The sequence below is a fragment of the Pempheris klunzingeri genome, chromosome 7 (assembly GCF_042242105.1).
Source record: "Pempheris klunzingeri isolate RE-2024b chromosome 7, fPemKlu1.hap1, whole genome shotgun sequence".
Taxonomy (NCBI): Eukaryota; Metazoa; Chordata; class Actinopteri; order Acropomatiformes; family Pempheridae; genus Pempheris; species Pempheris klunzingeri.
Window position 1 is genome coordinate 27,358,073 of NC_092018.1, and position 18,910 is coordinate 27,376,982.

The 18,910-nt window shown below is 41.9% G+C and overlaps 1 protein-coding gene across 1 annotated transcript in view; it reads right to left on the bottom strand.

The window, feature by feature from the left end:
- Window positions 1-18,910, bottom strand: part of LOC139204299 (transmembrane protein 132C) — a 106,944-nt gene that overhangs the window by 53,268 nt on the left and 34,766 nt on the right. Inside the window, exon 3 of the mRNA XM_070834297.1 lies at window positions 4,407-4,553. Coding sequence (XP_070690398.1) covers window positions 4,407-4,553 — 147 coding nt within the window. The remainder of the gene's footprint in view (window positions 1-4,406; window positions 4,554-18,910) is intronic.

An 18,910-nucleotide genomic window follows, 5' to 3' on the forward strand; every position in this document is an offset into this window, starting at 1 on the left:
ACACACACAAAGAGTGTGACTCCACTGTATCTTTACAAAGGAAATAGTTATTAAATGCTAAAACTGGATATTATGTGACTTGTTTTATAACATGACTGTCATGTTGTGAAGGAGATCAAAAGTAAACACTTCTTGTTCTTATTTTGCTTGTCACACATTTCAAGTTCAAATTCAAATTGGTTTTAAAAAAATGCCACCGTAATGTTCCCCCTTGATTGCGCACAAACAAACAGTTGCAAAAACGTAATAAGTGCCACTCATGGGCACTTGTGTTGAAAATAGTCGAAGAAAACACATGACAGTTGCTCACAATCTGTAATTAATGCTTCACAAAAATGTGTTTTTGTTTCCCTTTGCTCGTCTGTGCTTCCATACAAGCAATATATGTGCTTGGCTGCCTCCCGTCTCTGCCTGAGTATGACTGGACATGCAGGAAAGGTAATGATATAAAAAAAGATTTTAAAAAATCTGTGAAATTAAAGGGGAAAATGACTGGTACAAATGCTGAGTGTGCTGCAGTAGAGCGACAGAGTAAGTAAAACACATGCATACTTTTCAGACATGTCTAGCAACCTTCAGATCTTTAGGACTGGGAGTGAACAGCTTTTAGTGAGGTGATGCTTTAATCTGCTAAATCATAAACCGCATTCAATCCATCTATGTGCACAAGGTTTATTGAAAGTGTACTTTTAGGGTGAGGGTCTCTGGCGATGTCTGAATGCTAGTGCAGAACTCTATATGTGGATCGAGTCTAATAATCAATCTGTTGATACAAAAACAAAATGAAGATGAAAACAGGATCTAGATTTATTTGATCTGCAGCATTCACACACCTCATCAGCCTCCTATCTTCAAGGAAGGAGCAGAAAAGAAGAAAGCAGGCTGAATGACAGCTCAACAGATGAGATAGCTATGTCTAATCCCTTTCTAAAAGAGCTTCATTGAAATGACTGGGAGCGGGGAGGACAAGACGAAAGAAAAACTGGAGCATTGTGTATTGTATAGCCATCACGGGGAGTCTTTGGTCTTCTCTGTGAAGTGACTTTGACAGCTTTGGGGATTAAGGAGCAGTCCATCGTACATGGCCCAAACAGCAGGGATTAGACTAAATATGCTCGCTCTTGTCTCTGGCTCCTTCACTTAGTAAATCAATAAAACATGATTTTACATCAGTAACAGAGCACATGTGTGAGGTCGTGAGACAGAACAGAGAGAAAAACACCTGCATAAAGGGGGAGATCGACTCTGGAAGGAAGGAGGAGCCAGCTGCCAAGTGTTGCTGCTCACTGCTGCAGTTTGCTGAAAGCTCCTTTTTATATTGTTCAAGGTGCTGCAGCTCCACTTACAGCGTGTGCACAGGCACAGTATATTACATCTGTGGGAATGTTGTTGTGAAAGGACAGTAATCAACTTGGACAGATCCAATATATATTCAGGTTAGCAAGCAGTGTTTTGGGATTTTAAAACACATTTTAATCCCTCAAAAATCACCCTTAGATGTGTCATGCTTACTGTATTTCCATTTCCAGAGAAACTACCAGCTTCCACCGGCTGCTAAAGAGAACCAAAAAAACTTTCAGTGTTCAGGCTTCTAGTTATACAAAAAAATGCATACTAAAGCTAATGTTCTGTGCAGCAAGAACAAATCTGATAACAGAAATAATTTTCAGCTTACAGTTGTGGCCGTTGTTTTTCGGGGGGGGCGAGGAAGATATGAACAAAATCATTATAACAGCATATTTTGCATCCCTGTATATTTGCAGGCAGCCCAAACTGTTCTATTTTTAAGACCGAGCTGTCAAAACTTATTAAACGAGTGAATGGAAGGTCTGAAAAGAAGTTTCAGTGCGGAGGCGACTTTGAATTCCAAAGGGCAGCTCATGTTTGAAACTGACTGCTAATACAGTCAAATAAAGTTGTACTGTATGTTCTGTGAGGAGAACATCTTAAACCCACATAAAAAAAAAAGAGAGTAATCATCAGCAAACTTAAAGTAGCTCTGCAGTATCGCACAACAAATCACTGGATGAGACGTCTATTAAAAAAAATCTTTATTAGCTGCAACTGATTTTACAGCCGGGGCCCTTCGAAGGCGGGCGCAGTTATCTTTATTTTATGTGCTGTGGCATTGTAGTTACACTATAATCATCCCTCGTACTGATCCACTAATAGCAGCATGTCGAAACAAATCACTGGACCAACAGATTCAAATTACATATGTTTCATAGGCTGCTCTACACTTAAATAACCCCTGCTCAACTTTGATTATAAAGTTGCAGCTGCGTTGTCAAGTGTCCTGTTTTCTTAAGGGAGAGGTTTAGATCTGCTAAGTGGAACGAAAGCTAAAGAGCAAATAAGTAGAGCTTTCCCCAACACCAATAATCTGCCTCTAATCCATAAAATTACACCTGTCACTAGAAAGTTAGATTTATTAAAACTACTTCCTGATCTGAGAAGGAAAAACCATTAAAACGCACAAAGGCCTTCAATCAGCACTTAATTAACACAGCAACCTTTTTTCCCAGTACTGGCAATCATTTCCCTATCTGCCAGATTAGTTTAAGGACGTGAATACAGATAGGAAATGACCAAAACAACTCTGAGGTTTTGGCAGCGGAGAAAATAAAGTATGCAATAAAAAGAGAGAGGGAGGGAAAGGAGATAGTTTATTAACTTTCCCCTCCCCACAGTGGTCTCAACGGACATGTGACACGGCCTTTATGTCAAGTCAAGTGTATCAATTCAGCAGAGGGAGCATCTCTTAGATGACCACTCTCATTGTACAGTGTGAAAAAGTATTTGCCCCCTTAAAGATTTCTTCTGTTTTTGCTTTTTTGTCACACTTACATGTTTCAGATCATCAAACCAATTATAATATCAGACATAGATGACCTGAGTAAACACAAAAAGCAGTTTTTCAAATGATGATTTCATTTATTAAGGGAAAAAAGTTATCCAAACCAACCTGGCCCTATGTGAAAAAGTAATTGCCCCCTAAACCTAATAACTGATTGTGCCACCCTTGGCGGCAACAACTGCAATCAAGCGTTTGCAGTAACTGGCGATGAGTCTTTCACATCACTGTGGGGGAATTTTGGCCCACTCTTCTTTGCAGAATTGTCTTAATTCAGCCACATTGGAGGGTTTTCGAGCATGAACGGCCTGTTTAAGGTCATGCCACAGCATCTCAATTGGATTTAAGTCCAGACTTGGACTAGGTTACTCCAAAACCTTCACTTTGTTTTTTTTGAGCCCTTCAGAGGTGGACTTGCTGGTGTGCTTCGGATCATTGTCCTGCTGCATAACCCAAGTGCGCTTGTGCTTAAGGTCACGAACTGATGGCCGGACATTCTCCTTCAGGATTTTCTGGTAGAGAGCAGAATTCATGGTTCCATCAATTACGGCAAGTTGTCCAGGTCCTGAAGCAGCAAAGCAGCCCCAGACCTCATCATTTAAAAACTGCTTTTTGTGTTTACTCAGGTCATCTATGTCTGATATTAAAATTGGTTTGATGATCTGAAACATGTAAGTGTGACAATAAAGCAAAAACAGAAGAAATCTGTAAAGGGGGAAATACTTTTTCACAGCACTGTATGTTCTAGTGACTGCATGTCACTTGTAAAAACAATCAGCGGTAGCACTGTCTGAAATGACAAATATAGGTGAAAAAAGGTAAAAAACAAAAGAACCACTTATGCTGTCATCTAAATGTGAAGATAATGGCCTGTAGGAGACTTGATACAATTAAATGCCAGTAAAGAAGAGGTGAACATATGAGTGGTCAATTGAAATATTGTAGATTCACAAATATCTCAATAATTAAGAATTGTATATTAACAGTGGAAAAATTCATTTTAGCATCTTGTAGTTCATTGTTTTGGTTTTTATGGCCGCAGCCGTTTGGATTCACTCTCACCACTCTGATCAAGCTCGTCAGCACCAGCCGGCAGATGTTTTTAACAAAAGAGTTCTGCCAAAACCCACGGCAAGCGTCTTACCCAGCACCACACTGGAGACAGACAAAGATACCAACTAGCTAGTGAGTTCAGATGGCAATTTAGTAGCTATGGAGCTGGGTATTTCCCTAAGGAGTTGGTGGAGACCAAAACAGAGCTAAAAGGAGAGTGAATATTGTACTTAAATCAACCAGGTGGCCAGAAACATGACTCCAAACAATTCCTAATGATGCTCTGAGTCTGCTTGAGGTGTAAATGAGCACCTGGTTGCAAGCATGTTTGCTATATCAACTTTATAAAGTGAAAATATGGTCATAATATTAACAGTTTGTGTTTTTGACTGTAAAAAACAAAATGTGAACACAGTGTGGACATGTAAATCATCTACTGGAGTTACTTGCGGAACTCTTTTACTAAGGGAAGATAACCAACAGCAATTCAAGTACTGACCTTTGCTGATCGTAGCTGGACTCCTTCCTGCGGCAGTGGAGAGTCACCACTCGGTGGCCTTCACTCCTCACATCCTGGCTAACTATCCACTGAGTGGGGTTGCTTGGACGAGCCCCGAGAAATGTCACTCCTTCTTTCAACTTCACTCTGGGGAGAAAGAAAACACAAGCTTATGAATGCATGAGGCTGAAGGATTCTCTCCTCTTACCAAGAAGATCCTCATTCCGCCGAATCATTGGATGTATCTATCTGATCCGTGCACGACAGCTGCATCTAGACAATGATTGAACTTTTGTCTTTCTCTCTAGCAGCACATTATCCAGATGGTTCCCTGCACTGTCTAGCTATCAAAACATGTCCCAGATGTTATTTTTTCACAAGTCGACAACTGGCTGCTTTAAACATGTGTGTTCCACTGGAGACAAATCCCAGCAAACACCTGCTATTTTAATGCATGTCTGATAAGTGTTGGTGTACATCTTTGCTAAAATGTCATAAATTTTGACTGCAAATAAAGTGTATCAAAATTAATTAATCAAAGAATAACTCTCCGTGACACTTTGGGGTGTGCCATCTTTGGTGCTGTTTGCCATAAAATAAGTGGAATGTATAAGTGCCACTCCTCTCCCTCCTTTAGCTCCTTCAGTTATAGATTCACTCTGTCTCACTCTGAAAAGGACATTATAAAAAAAGTTTCTCTGACTGCAGCAAATTACAGTGTCAATGTCCTTGGCTCAGTGGATTACAAAGGAGAAAAATGTCCATAGGAAAAAAAAAAGCTGTAAATGGAAATCTCTCTTAAAGATAACTCATATTGTAAAGTATGTCCACTCTGCAGAGAGTGACCTGCAGGGAGGAGTGTTGACATAAAATAGATTCAGACTAATGCTCCATGACATGGGGCATGTGAGTTTTGTCTGAGGGTGACAGTGAAGCTCCAGGATTGAAAAATTAACTAGTTTATAAATGAAGACCCAATCACTTTCTCTATCCAATCCATACCAGGTTGGCAGATGAGACCAAAGATAGGACTTTGCTTTCATCTTGAATTTCTTGCTGCACTTTAACATGTACTATGCGATTGCCTGTCAATATGCCAATGAATATGCCTGCCCTCTCCAGTCAAGCCTCTTTCTTTGATGTGATGTTTTATCATGTTGTGAAGGGGAGTGTATGCGAATTGAAAATGGGCAATTTACAGACGGAATGCTTCCTCCCCCTATAGGAATGAAGATGAACATTACACCACTATGGGTGTGTGTGTGTGTGTGTTATACTCCATATGTGTATTTGTGTTATCTTATTTTTCTGTTGCAGTCTTCCTGAGATGATTTGATGTCTTTCTGCCAGCTGCTTCCCCGTCTGTTGATCTGCCATCACATGTTTAGTCTTATGCCGAGATCAGACTACAAATATTTTTGCCTTTTGAGATGAAATCTGTGTCAGTCTAGGCAGTCATAGAGTCATGATGCCATAAATCCAAGCTATGATTGGCCAGGGTCTAATGCGGAGTCATGTCTTTCAGCCAAGTCATGACTACGCATTGGACCTGGACCAATTCAAGCTTGCCGTCTTTTACGACTTGCGTGACATGTGGCGAACTGTAAGGTTACTGTTCCACCTGACGACACCAACAAATATTGGGTTTGTGAATGAAAGCGAACCTTGAACAATTCATCATCACTCAGCAGTGAAGGTGGTTCTCTCTTTTTCCTTCACAGTTGGCAAAAAAAGGAGGAATGTGTGGGTGAGCGGCAAACAGCAAACACCCACAGAGAACAAAACGAGAAGGGTAAAACACATCTGACATGCTTATCGTGAGGCATTCCAAATTCTGCCTCTGTGACACACCACTCTGGAAATATGAGCAATTGTCACACTCAATGGTCAATTTCGCCCTGCGTCTGTGATATAACAATTGCATAATGCCTTCTGTGGCTCCGGAGAAGCTTCATCGTGCCATCAAGACAAAAATAACCCCAGTGATGTCATCGGGGTTATGTCAGTTTAAGCTACACATTTTGAAAAGGCAGCCTGCGCCAAAAAGCGAGGCCGTCTGATGAAAAGATACTGTTGGTTGCATTATGGGAAATGAAGGACGCAGTGTTTGTTGCTTTTTTAAAACCTGGTTCTTACACTGTTTGTGTTTAGTTTTTGCTATTATTCACACCATTTCTTAAAGCAATAAAATAAATCAACAAATTTGAATTAATACATTAACAAAATAAAATAAATAACTGTTTTGTATCTTTGTCGTTGCATTATTGTCATTTTGTTATCAAAATAAATATAAGTTACTGATTTTCCCACTGCAACAGGATTAATAGCTCACAAAACAAAGCACCCACCAAATATTATATGTTTGTAACCTCAAAGATCCCCAGTGTTCACTGTCTTGTTGGCTAACAGGCTACATTTATGTTTCCATCCATCCTCCTTGGACTGAAAGCAACAAGAACCTGTTTGCTAAACCTAAACATATTGGAAAAGCTGAATTCACCTCAACTTGTCTACTTGAGACAAGTGGAGAGTGGCTACACCTAAAAGTAAATTACGGCACTTCATCTTAACCCACTGCTAATCCTGACATACACAGGACATGACAAAAGAAAAGCTTACAGCGTCAATCCAGGCCTGTATTTTTTCACTAAATGGAATATCCACTGTTTGAGAAAGAGTGAAAGAAAATGCTGAGGAGGAACTTAGTGGCAGTGAGAATACAACTGTAACACAAAGATCTCATGCGCAATCCTCCTCGGGTCCCAACGGGTGCAGCTAAGTCTTGTATCTGGTATTCTTTACACTTCAGTGATCAGGGTGTCTATCAGTAGTTTCCAGTAAAGCTTCAGAATGTTTTAAACACAGCTGAGTCTCAGAGGGGAACCAGTGATTACTCCACAGACCATATCCGAGCTCACTGAGCAAATGTAGGAGTATGGTTGAATCGTCTTTTATTGACTTAATGGTCAATTTGGCCTCGTAACTAGCCAGCAAAGGAGTTTCCTGCATCTTAAACGGCAGTCATCCAGAACTGGTGACTATTAGATTCATGTTGTAACCACGGCCGGGAAATATATGTCTTCTAAAACTGCAGCTCTTAGAATTACAGCCAACTCATACTTATCAAAGCTAATGTTAGAGTACATTTACTAAACTATATTATACAAAAGCATGATTAAACAAAACTAAAAGTCACACAGCTCTGTGAGGCTGCACTCTGAGCTAAATGCTAATGTGCAAATCCATTCAGTAGATGTGAAGATATTTCACTGGATAAGTGAAAACTTTAACCTGCTGGTTGTGCTAAAGGAAAAGTCAGAGAATCACCAAAGTCTGTGGGATTCAGTCATCCTGGGAACCATGAATGTCTCCACACAGTTTAACGGGCCTCCATCAAATAGTTGTTAAGATATACCTGTCGAGATAAAAGTGGTGGACCAAGCGTCACACCATCCAGTACTGCTACTTAAAGTCTGCACAAAGGGTATGACGTATGCTTCAGGTAGCTGTAGGTTTTATATGATGTGCTTAACCTTGCTCTTTTGTGTATAAATGTAATACAAGTAAACTTTATCGCTCCGCTGTGAGGCATTTCATCAAGGGCAGGCTAGACAACAATTGGTCAGAACTCTCCTCAAAGTTTGATAAGCTGACACTCCCCTCGAAAATGAAGGAGGAGGGTACACTTCAATGCGCATGGGTTCGCCTCACTCTCTGAATAGGTCCCCTGTGAAGCTGCATAGCTACAATCGAGACTGACTGTTCTGAATACCAAGTATTAGACAATTGGAGGGGAACTAAAGATACATGGGCCCACAGAGGGGGAAAAGGGGGTGCATTGTGAAAAGGCAACAGCGGTTAGCTGACAGTTTAAAGCTACTCTACACGCAACTCCTCAAAACTGTCAGCTATCATATGCGAACCTGAGGAGTCTTCGGCACCATAGTGAGCCTACGCCACAGTGAGCTGAACAAAGAGTGGTGAATAGGGGTTGTAGAGAGGGAATCAGAGAGCACAGAGCGGTCCATTCCTGATTCTTAAGCTGTTTTATGTCATCACAACCTTTTCTCGAATAAAAAGTGAAGAAAATCATACTGCACCTTCTGCATACTACATCTATCCTCTTATTCTTTTTCTGTCTGAACTCTGTGTCAGCGCTCTCTCTCTCTCTCTCTCTCTCTCTACAGCCCATCCTCCCTCAAACCTGATTGTGTGCTTGGACTCCTCAGGGTCCCCCTTAATAAATAGTGATGACATAAGTAGGAGAGCTACTTCTCAGCGGGGCAGTGAAAGAAATAAACATTTCCGGGGGAAATCCAATAAGGTCGAGGCTGGACGATAATGGGAGTCCCCAGCCAGTGGTGTGTGCCTCGTGACCCGGGGCTGCACTCTAGTTACCTCTGTGGCCTGCTTCCAACTGGCTCCGCTGGGCTGCTCGTGGCTCACATGCGTCAAAGGATTCGGTGATCTATTCTGACCATCACTGACTCCTGCGAGGACCATATGCATCCTCAATCAGCAGCTCCCGGAGGAAGCGTTTCCAGTTTTATTGTGCAATCCCGCCCACTTGAACAGTGTGCAGGGAATGCAGCAGCTCAGTGGGAAACGGGGGGAAAAGAGTGAGGCTGCAGTGTGAGGGGATGGCAGGGAGACAGCGGGAGGACTGCACTTTGTGATGGTTTGTGGTTGACGGCAAATGGAAACAGTGTAAAGCACTGCACTCATCTACCAGTCTGCTGCTTCATAGACTATAACTGCCGCAAGAGCAGACGCTGGAACGAATACACACACATACGCAGCAACAAACAAAAATATAAATCAGACCAAACGCCTACTCTCCAATTCCAACGTGACATATCAAAACAGGCTTATTTTATTTCTGCAACATACAATACGGCATGGAAACTTTTGCAAAGTCTTAAAAAATTCAAAAAGAGTTTTTAATGCTTTTCACTGATGTGTTTGTATCTATATGTGTCTGAGAGAGTATCTAAGGGGACATGTCTTAATACATTGTGTTATTATTGATGGGTTTAACCCACTAATCCTCCCTCTTAGCTATTAGACAGCACCGAGCAGGAGCGCGTGCCTGATTGCTTATTAATGTATGTGAGTTAGGCTCATTTTCAGCCACGATAGCGGCATGGCTCTAAGGATGGCAACGTCACTCTGTCAGTCCACCGCTTCAGTTGTGTTCGGTTCAATTCAGTTCAGTTCAGTTTAGATCTTTTTTATCCCACAAAAATCCTGTTTGCTGCAAGGCAGCATGAAGACTTTGATCCACACTGAAGGCTTTCAACAACTATTGGAAACATTGCTGTGAAATTTGGTACAGATTTCCATTGTGACAAGAGAACGCTTCTTAACTTTTCACCTGATACCACCAGAAGATTTTACCCTTGTTGTGAAATACCTCATCACCTACCTTTCCTAATGCGTGGTGCTAAACGTCACCAAGAGATTTTAGGATTAAAAAATTCCACGATAGAAGCCTGGTATCTTCAAGATCATATCCTTGGAATTATACAGAAAAATCAAAAGCGAGAAAATCAGCACTGAAATGAGGCAGCTGCTACTGTGATAACTGGGCCATGTGCTTCCAATGGAGGCAGATTGCTTAAAAGGTTGCACAGAGGGAAAAGAAAACCTGGATGGATGAGCTAACCAAGATGAACTTTACTCTTAGAGGCTCAGCATGTTGCCAAGGGTAGGGAACACTGAAGGGAGTGTGCTGTGGCCTGAAGTCTTACAGGGGATGAAAAGGATTACATAGGTAAATCAGTTCATTTCATTTTGTCTAATACTTTAGTTTTTGACTAAATACCTGCAAGGCTACATTCCTATCAGCCTCTAGTATACTTTAGGAATTAACAAATGTTAGCATGCCAACATGCTAAACCAAGACGGTGAACATAGTAAAGATTATATTTGGTGAACATTGTTGCATGTTGACATTAGAATTTAGCACCAAGCGCTGTTGTATTTGGGTGCAGCCTCACAGACAGAGCCACTAGCATGGCTGTTGACAGTGAGTCTTGTTTCTTTTTATGTCCTTTTCAAGAAAACCCAGACAAGAAAGAAAACAAGTGCTGACGTTATATGTGGGGGGAGTTTGGGTAAATAGAAAAACAGTAAGTAAGAAAGAAAAGGAGAAAGTTTGGGTTGGGGAAAAGGCTGAGTGAGTGAGTCAGTGTGCATGCAAGCACAGAGCGTGACGGCGCACTCTGCAGTTACTTGAATCAATGTGCTGTGCTCCTCATCTCCACCATTCAAGTGAGAAGGAAAACAGACGCTTCAATACTATAGGTTACAAGAGACCAAGTGTTATTCAAATGTAATACACACTCATAGACAACACTTTTCAGTCCCTTTAAAACTGGAATATAAGCATGAAACCTTCACTGTCTGCTGGCTGTCAGCATGGTCAGGTAAACATAATATCCTCACTCTATTGGCCCCACGTTAGCCTTTTCTCGCTGTATGAATTATTCATTTGCCTCCTCATTCTACGCAACATAATGCCAACATGAATGATAAGAAAGCATCTAGGATCCCCTGACTGTATCCATGTCAATGTTACAGAGAGCCTTATTTTATCTGTCACTTGGTGGAACTGTACTGTTTTAGGAAGTGCCAGAAATATCTCGGAAATAACAATTCAATAGACAGCTATGTTATCAATATCAATGTGTCAATGGTGGTGCCACTAAGTGCTAGAGACATGCTCTTCCCATAGTTGCAGCCATTTCGCCTACATGCCAGGAGAGATATTTCGTTGGCTTTTCATTTCTGAATCACACAGCAGAGATTACAGAGTTGCCCATTGTTATGCTGACTGGCCATAAACGAGAGGCGGAAAAACATTTTGTATGGAGATCTGTTTGCCAATTACTCTATCTTTAGTGTAGACATAGTGTGAAAGGGGAGCGTCGAAAATCCTATTTGAAGAATTCATATGATTGCTATCATGGCGCGCGGTTTTGTGGCGTTCTCGCAGAATGTGTCCACCTAATTGGATTTTCACGACATTCAAGAGCACAGCGAGAGGGAAATACCATGCGGGAGTAAGAAAAAAAAAAAAAAAGAAAAGCAGCAGAGAGGAACAGAAACAGTCAATAATACTCTGGTGAGAGATATCTAGAATATTTGCACAGTTTTTCTTTTCCTGTTTCGTCAGATAAAAAGGTTTTCAATCAAACCAGCCCACAAATTCCAGAATTGCTCTCTTCATTAATGCAAGATGACTGAATTTGCAGTTAGCTGGTTTGAGGGTTTGCCTGTGAATAGCAGCATCACCTCCTGTTGGAGAATATCAAAGTGTATTTGAGAGGAGGTGATTTAGAGTGAGCAGGTAGTGGAGCCCAACAAAGGCTGCTGGAGAGGTGTGTATTTCCACTCTTTTCTGCATGGGGGCAGGCAGGCAGGCAGGCAGCCGCGGGCTAATCTGCAGATGAACGTGTGTGGAGGTAAACACAACGCCTTTCATTTTGAGCACAACAGCAAGCACTCTCAAAACTCAACGCAGGCACAGGAAAATAAGCCGATACACACATACACTCAAATGCAAATGTACACATGCACATATGTACTCATGCATGTATGGCTTGCACATATATGTACACAAATCCTCAAACAAACACGCATAGGAGCAGGTCTCTGTTAAGCTGTGACGAAGAGATAATGTCACTTTGTTGCCATTGGCAAGACAGATTAACCCGCACACTTGTTTTCCTTTTTCATTTCATTTCCAGTTTTGAGAAAATGGGGGGAATAAATAGTTGCGTGCCCTGAGGAAATTGTTAGTAAATGGGAAACTATATAGAAGGCCCTGGCGCTGATGCTCACACACTGATGTCTCATCTAGGGTTTGACGTGGTGTGTTGGTCAAAGGGTGCATTATGTAAAGGTGAAGATTGTATATCATCAGGTTATATCAGTTGATTTTGAGGAGAAGATATTTCTGGACAAATACCCACAAGCACAGCTGTTATCACAGGAGCCCTTCCTCCATATGTCAGGGCTAAGTGAAAGCTGGCAGTCCTCAAAAGTCTCCTTTTTTTTCCAACTGCACGCTGTCTCTGAACTGCAAAAGCAAACTGGTACACTGCCATGATTATTTAGAGGTATAATTAGTCCGTGTTGATGCAGAGAAAAGGTCTGCTGTTTTGATTTTGTCTGACAGATTATATATCATCTCAAAATGTCAACAAATGTTTATGTTGTACGAATGTTATCAAATGTTTCACACTGTAAATATCTGTGTTATCAGATATTGAAAAGGCTCAATTCACTGACTCCTCTTCATGATCTAAGCAAAAGAGACCATCAGCAAGAAGACTGGTTACACTGGCTGTTTGTATCTTGTGATTTGATCCAAACCCCATGCTTCATTTTCCAATGTGCATTTCTATTTTTCTGTGGTTTCTGAGGCGTTCAAATGCAGTCTTCGTTCTAGGAAACGCCACCGATTTTTTCGAAAATTAACACAAAAAGTTCCATGTAGGCGCTTTCAGCAAATACAGGAACAAAATGAGCAGAAATCTCATTAAACCATTATAGGGGAAAGTGGTATGCCTGAAATTACAGTAGTTGGCATTTTACCTTTTTGGAGCTTGAAAATGCTCCCTGACTGATTCCAGAACAACCACCTGTAGTATACATATGCAATATAAATACAGTGTGTGAACTGTTTGCACTGGCACATTGGTGTGATGACCGCCACCATGGATCACAGCCCTGCCAGGTTGGGGCAGGACGGTGGGCCAGCGGAGGGAACTGGATGTTTCAAAGGTAACACTCAGTATTCAACATCGCCACGGCTTCTTAACCTTCCCCCCCGAGCACACGGTTATTTACACCAGCTTACAGTCTTCTTTCAACCCCTCATCCCACGCCCCGCCCCCATGTCTCCCCACGTTCCTGAGGGTGTACTGGAGTTGGTAAAAGACTAGCTATGTGTGGTGGCAGAGGCAACATGAGGATTTTGCCTGCAAACAGAGAACTAATGCCCTGCACGTGCAGGGAATCTTTGAATACACACCCGCAGCCATCTGCTCATGTATACCTAAACATGAATGGGGAGGCGCACGTTTGCACACATGCTCATGCTTGTGCAGACTCATTCATGGAGTTAAACAAGCATAGCAGAGGCACCCAGGAGGTCACGCAGAGACAAGCGGGTACACTCACGCATATACTCACACACGCACAATGAGGTAATGAACAGCCTGCCGCAGTAAACTGATCTCGGCATGGCTTACTCTAATGCTCACAAAATTGCTTTTAATTGGTGGGAGAGAATAAATCAATACAAACCATGTTTAGAATACTGGCAGAGGGGAAGAAGAGAGGAAAGATGGTAGAAAGTGAACAGAGAGGAACAAAGGCTGGCGTGTGCAGATCATCAGATATAGCTGCTCTGAAGATAAAAAATGTTACAGCACTGTGTTGTTAATGATTTTGCTGTTTCCACGCTCTCTGTAGCCTCACAAACAAGTGAATTGGAACTTTTCATAGAGCTAGTAGGATGTAGATCTGAGCAGACTGCAGCGCCACATCTCCACACAGTGAGTCAGTGAGACTGATAAGTAGAGGAGAATCCTGAGAGAGACAACAGGCCCCCGAGCGCCCCGTGCCTCAGCCCTCCTCGCCCACAGCTGCTTTGATGAAAATTAGCTGTCAGTCTGTGGCACTCATCTGATCGACACAACTTCATCCGCAGCTCACTGACCTTTACACAGAGAGCAGGGGATGGACGGCCGCCCACCTTGCGCAGAGATCAACACACCGAGAGATAAAACAATAACAACCTCAGAGGCTCAATGAGATGACACAGCAAAGAGTTTGACTTCTCACAGAAAGACAAGACTGAAGCCGGGAGGGCTGAGGTGTACAGAAGGATGCAGTTATGTGTATGTGGTCAGTGTGAGTTTAAGAGAGCGTGTTAGTCTGTGTTCCGGTAACAAGAAGCAGTGGTTAAGAACATTAAATGGCTTGAGGGAGATAAAAGCCCAAACCACAGGCAAGAGGCACAGTGCTTTACCAAAGACAAATCAACTTGAACCCAAGAAATAGATTAAAATCTCCTGTATGTCACTGTCTCGTTACCGAATGCTCACAAAATGAAAATTGCACCTTTTCTTTTCAGCTACTCTGAGGGAGTTGACATGCCTTAAAATATTCAATTTGCAGGCTCACCAGGTAAAATCCATTAAAGCCAGCCAGTAATGTCAATCGAATTAGGGCTGCTTCGTATAAAGCATGGATTCCCTGGTCTTTCAGCTGAGTGGCTCTGCTGGCACCTTGTTTGTAACCACAAGGCAAATGGGATTAGAAGGAGACACCGGCCGCTAATGTAACGACACAACTTTTCAAATCATGCAAAACCACAGAGAGCTACTAACAGCTCAGAGAGAAAGCATTGCAGTCTATTATAGACTCAATTCGTAACTGCAAAATTGGCCCCTAAATTGCTGAAACTCAGTCATCCAACTGGCACTTGTTTACGTAATGAATTAGGTGGGTTAAGGACGTTCTCTTCACCTAAAAAATTAACTGTGCAAACACAAGACTGCAGGCGCTGTGTATGATGCTACATGGGTTTAGGTGTGCTAAAAATCCAAGAGGACAACAAGAAAGATAAGCGAGGAATGATAATTGAGTGTGAATGGTAATTTTTGACCTTGTTTAACAAAATAATCTATAGCACTTAATGCTATGTTACCCAGCTGGCCTGCCTGCTTGGCAGGAGGCACACAGTGTGTTTAACAGATGTTTCTGATAAAGACAGCTGCCTGCAGCAGCTGGAAGTTATGCTGTTGACGGCCATGAGACTGAAATCGAAACAATAGCTGTGAGAAGTAAAACTAAAACCAATTAGCTAAAAGACACCGAAGCGCCCTGCAGAGCTGAGATAAAATGCAGTCAGCTAATAATTCTCTGTGGGTTCGCTGGTACGAGTGACCACTTTCACATTAAATGTAGTCATTTGATGTGTCGTTAATGTAAAAATATCAATTAGTGCAGCTTTAATTGACAGTCCATTTACTTGGATTGTTAATTAAATTGGATTGGTTATATTTTAACCTTTGAATCAGTTGCCATGGAGATGGTGCCATTGCCATCATGTGACTGAAGTAACTATGGAAGTGTGGAAAGATCTCGTGAGTGGATCTTGAGTTATGGTCATTTTTTATCAAATGAATGGTGATGAATGACTGATCCCTGCCAGCCAGTAGTGTAATTGTGTTTGTAGACGTGAGAGAGTGTATATGTGTTGTTGCAAAAGAAACTGATTGACGATAAGAGACCTTGAAATTACTAACACCAGGAGCACCAACATCATGTTGCTGCTGTTTTTGGCTCCAGTAAACAGTAAATTAGTTTTTCCCTGAAAATAATGCATTATTAGACCCTGTTTTATCTGATGTTTTAAACACTGTGATTATTCAACAAAATAAAATGTCACAAGTGCCAGCTAATAATAAAAACAGTGGCAACGTGGCTTGATCAATGTTAATGTTTGAAGTGTTTATCCAGACTTATTTATAGAGTATAATCCTGACTCTGCAGATGTGTTTTGCCTACATGGCACCACGAACACTGAGCTCCTCAAATTTGACTTCCAAATGGTATCTTTATTTAACAATTTTGGATGTTTTTCAGCATCTCGGACAACAGGATGACCTTTTCCAACAAGACGGTCGGTGCTGCCTGGAAACCCACAGAATGTCATTTTAATCACAATGCTCCTCATGGGGGGCAATTCTTACCTAATGCCAGAATTACAGAGAGGTGTGCTGACCCCTATTATATGACCTAAAGGTCCTCTACAGAGTTAATTATCACCACAGCTGACGTTGCCCTTGGCCTGTGCACTTCACAATAAATTACTCAGCTGTGATTGACAGGTGACACAGCCTGTGATAGGCCAGGTGTCGCTGTATTGAAGTGGGCAGTGGAAGTTGTGTCCTTGTCCTGTATATGTGGTCAGAGAGCTGAGGACAGCTGATAGACTAACCTGTCTGAGCAGCAGCCCCAAAGCTCTTAAGGCACAAGGCTCTTTCCCATCCCACCAGGGACGAGTGTCCTTCAGGTTCCCCACTCTAACACACACACACACACACACACACACACTGACACCGCACTGCCATACAGAGAGGAGAGCAAAGCTCCACGCTGACTCACTTTTTTTGTTTGCATCTGTGTTTCACCTGCAGATTTTTACATCAAAATCAGTGCTGCATACAAGCATCAAAGCTGGTTATGTTTCAGCTAACTGAAGCATGACAAAAGGCCTACAGGTCTTCAGAAACACAGACACAGGTAATCACTATCTTCTTTAAAAGACGTATCTGCCCTCAAGCACTTAAACTCTTTGTACATATTTTACTACTTCTTACATATTTTGCATAAAAGCGTTGCAGAATCACAGAATGAGGGCTTCTTTCCAGGGCCAGACAGATTTCAACCATGAAAGAGGAAGCGACATACAGACTCAATCAACTTCTTGTACTTATTGTAAAAGCTGGAATAATCAATATGTTTGTATTAACATAGGATCAAAGGACTATGTGCGTGCATAGGCGTTAGTAGTCATGGTGAAGAATCCATAGATCATTTTTACCAGCTCATCCCTGCAGCTCGATGGAATGTTTCAGCTCCCTGCTTTTTGTTTTACGATCTGCAACTTCACTTCCAGTTCACTCTCATCAAGTTTGTTTCCACACACAACGGGCAGCTGCTTCCTGTAACAAAAGCTTAGAAAACCCATTTTGCACCACCTGCTCACTATGCGATTACATACAGTATGTGAGTACTTCCTAACACCTCCCAAAAAAAGCAGCAATTCAGCTTCAAACACAAGGTCAGCTGTTCAGGGCTTATTCAGCACTGTATTTATCTACTTTTGAGTACAACCATCATGGGCTACCATTTCCCCTCTCATGACCAGACATTAAGCTCATTTGTATACAAACTACAATATGCTTCATGAATAATTCAATGCCTTTAGTGATGCAGCAACAAAGACATGATCTATTTGTATGTATGATGTGACAGAGGACAGAGAGAGGTGGAGCTGAACAACAATGGAGGGTAACCTACACCATCCCCATCAACATACACATGCGCAAACACACAAATATAAGAGGACACCCAGCTCCAAAGACACCAAACCTAATGTCATGCGTAGTCTGCGGTGTGTATTAGTTAGTGGGTATCGTGTTCTGTATGGATTAAAGATGCACAGTAACTGATGCTTATGTCACGGCTAGTTATCTCATTGACAGGAGTGTGTTAATAAAGGGGTTGATTTATGGTAATCTGTTACTAATGCCTCAATGTCATTAGGAGCTGAGGAGACAAAAGGGAAAGGAAAGGAAAGGAAAGGAAGTGTCATTATAGCGTAATTACAGTTTCTTTTTTATTCTGTCTTTGTTTTTTCCTTTTATCTACGCACTCTCTCTTAATTGTTAATCCTCACCTCTTTCTCTCTTACATTCAATTATCACTTCCACTTGTTGTTTGTAAGCAACCTTGACCCAATCCATTGCAGATAAACAAGCATTAACACACACACACACACACACACCGTTTCCACTCACTTCTAAGTGCACATTATGCTTCATTTCACCTCAGCTAAGGCTGTTTACTCGGCACACACTGCAAGTTAATGAGACTGTGACAATTAATAGAATTTGTTTACAAAGCGCCGATGTTGTCGCTGCTGAAATGTAAGTCTTTCCAGTGGCAGCAGTGAATAAAGAGCCATTCCTAGAGCTAGAATATGGTTTTTGTTGAAGTGGAATACTTAGCTGCAGTTGAAAGAAAGGCCATAAGTGAGACATTTCTCTTGTGAACTGATGTGATTATATCGGTGCATCTGGAATGAGCAAACATGTCTCTGTGTCTCTGCCGCATGTCTAATAAATACAGCAGATCCACATGACAAATTTTATAGTTGCAAGACAGCGACCTGCCCTTCTTGTGTGATATCTAAAGGTGGCAAGGTGCCCTGCATAATGCACATGTGGCATTACAACACAGTGTGACATGAATACACTATCAACAGCCTGCCGTTTAGAGACTTGCTCCGTTTGAGTTTTATTCTTGGTGTAAAATGGGGCTTGAAATCACCTCCCCACAATGTTTACAAAGGATATCTTCAGCTATCTCTGCTATCTGTCTGCAGCCAGGAAACAGCACAGCTCAAGGTTTTCCCTGAGCTGCCATCAGCTTAAAACGTGTACAACAGACGTGCAAACAGCAAACAATGTCAGGGCCTCAAACATTATAGACCCGAGAGTGAGCTGCTTGTAACCATGCTGGTCTCCATACATCGCCACGTTAGAGGAGTGCTGCAGTTTGTGCAAAAAGATATAGAGGCATTTTACCAAGGCTCAGGAGGATGGATATAGCTGACACTCGCGTCCTCTGCTCAGCAGCAAGGAGATGGGGACGTCACACAGTAAATTGCCGACAGAACAGGAAAGCTGAATCCTGTG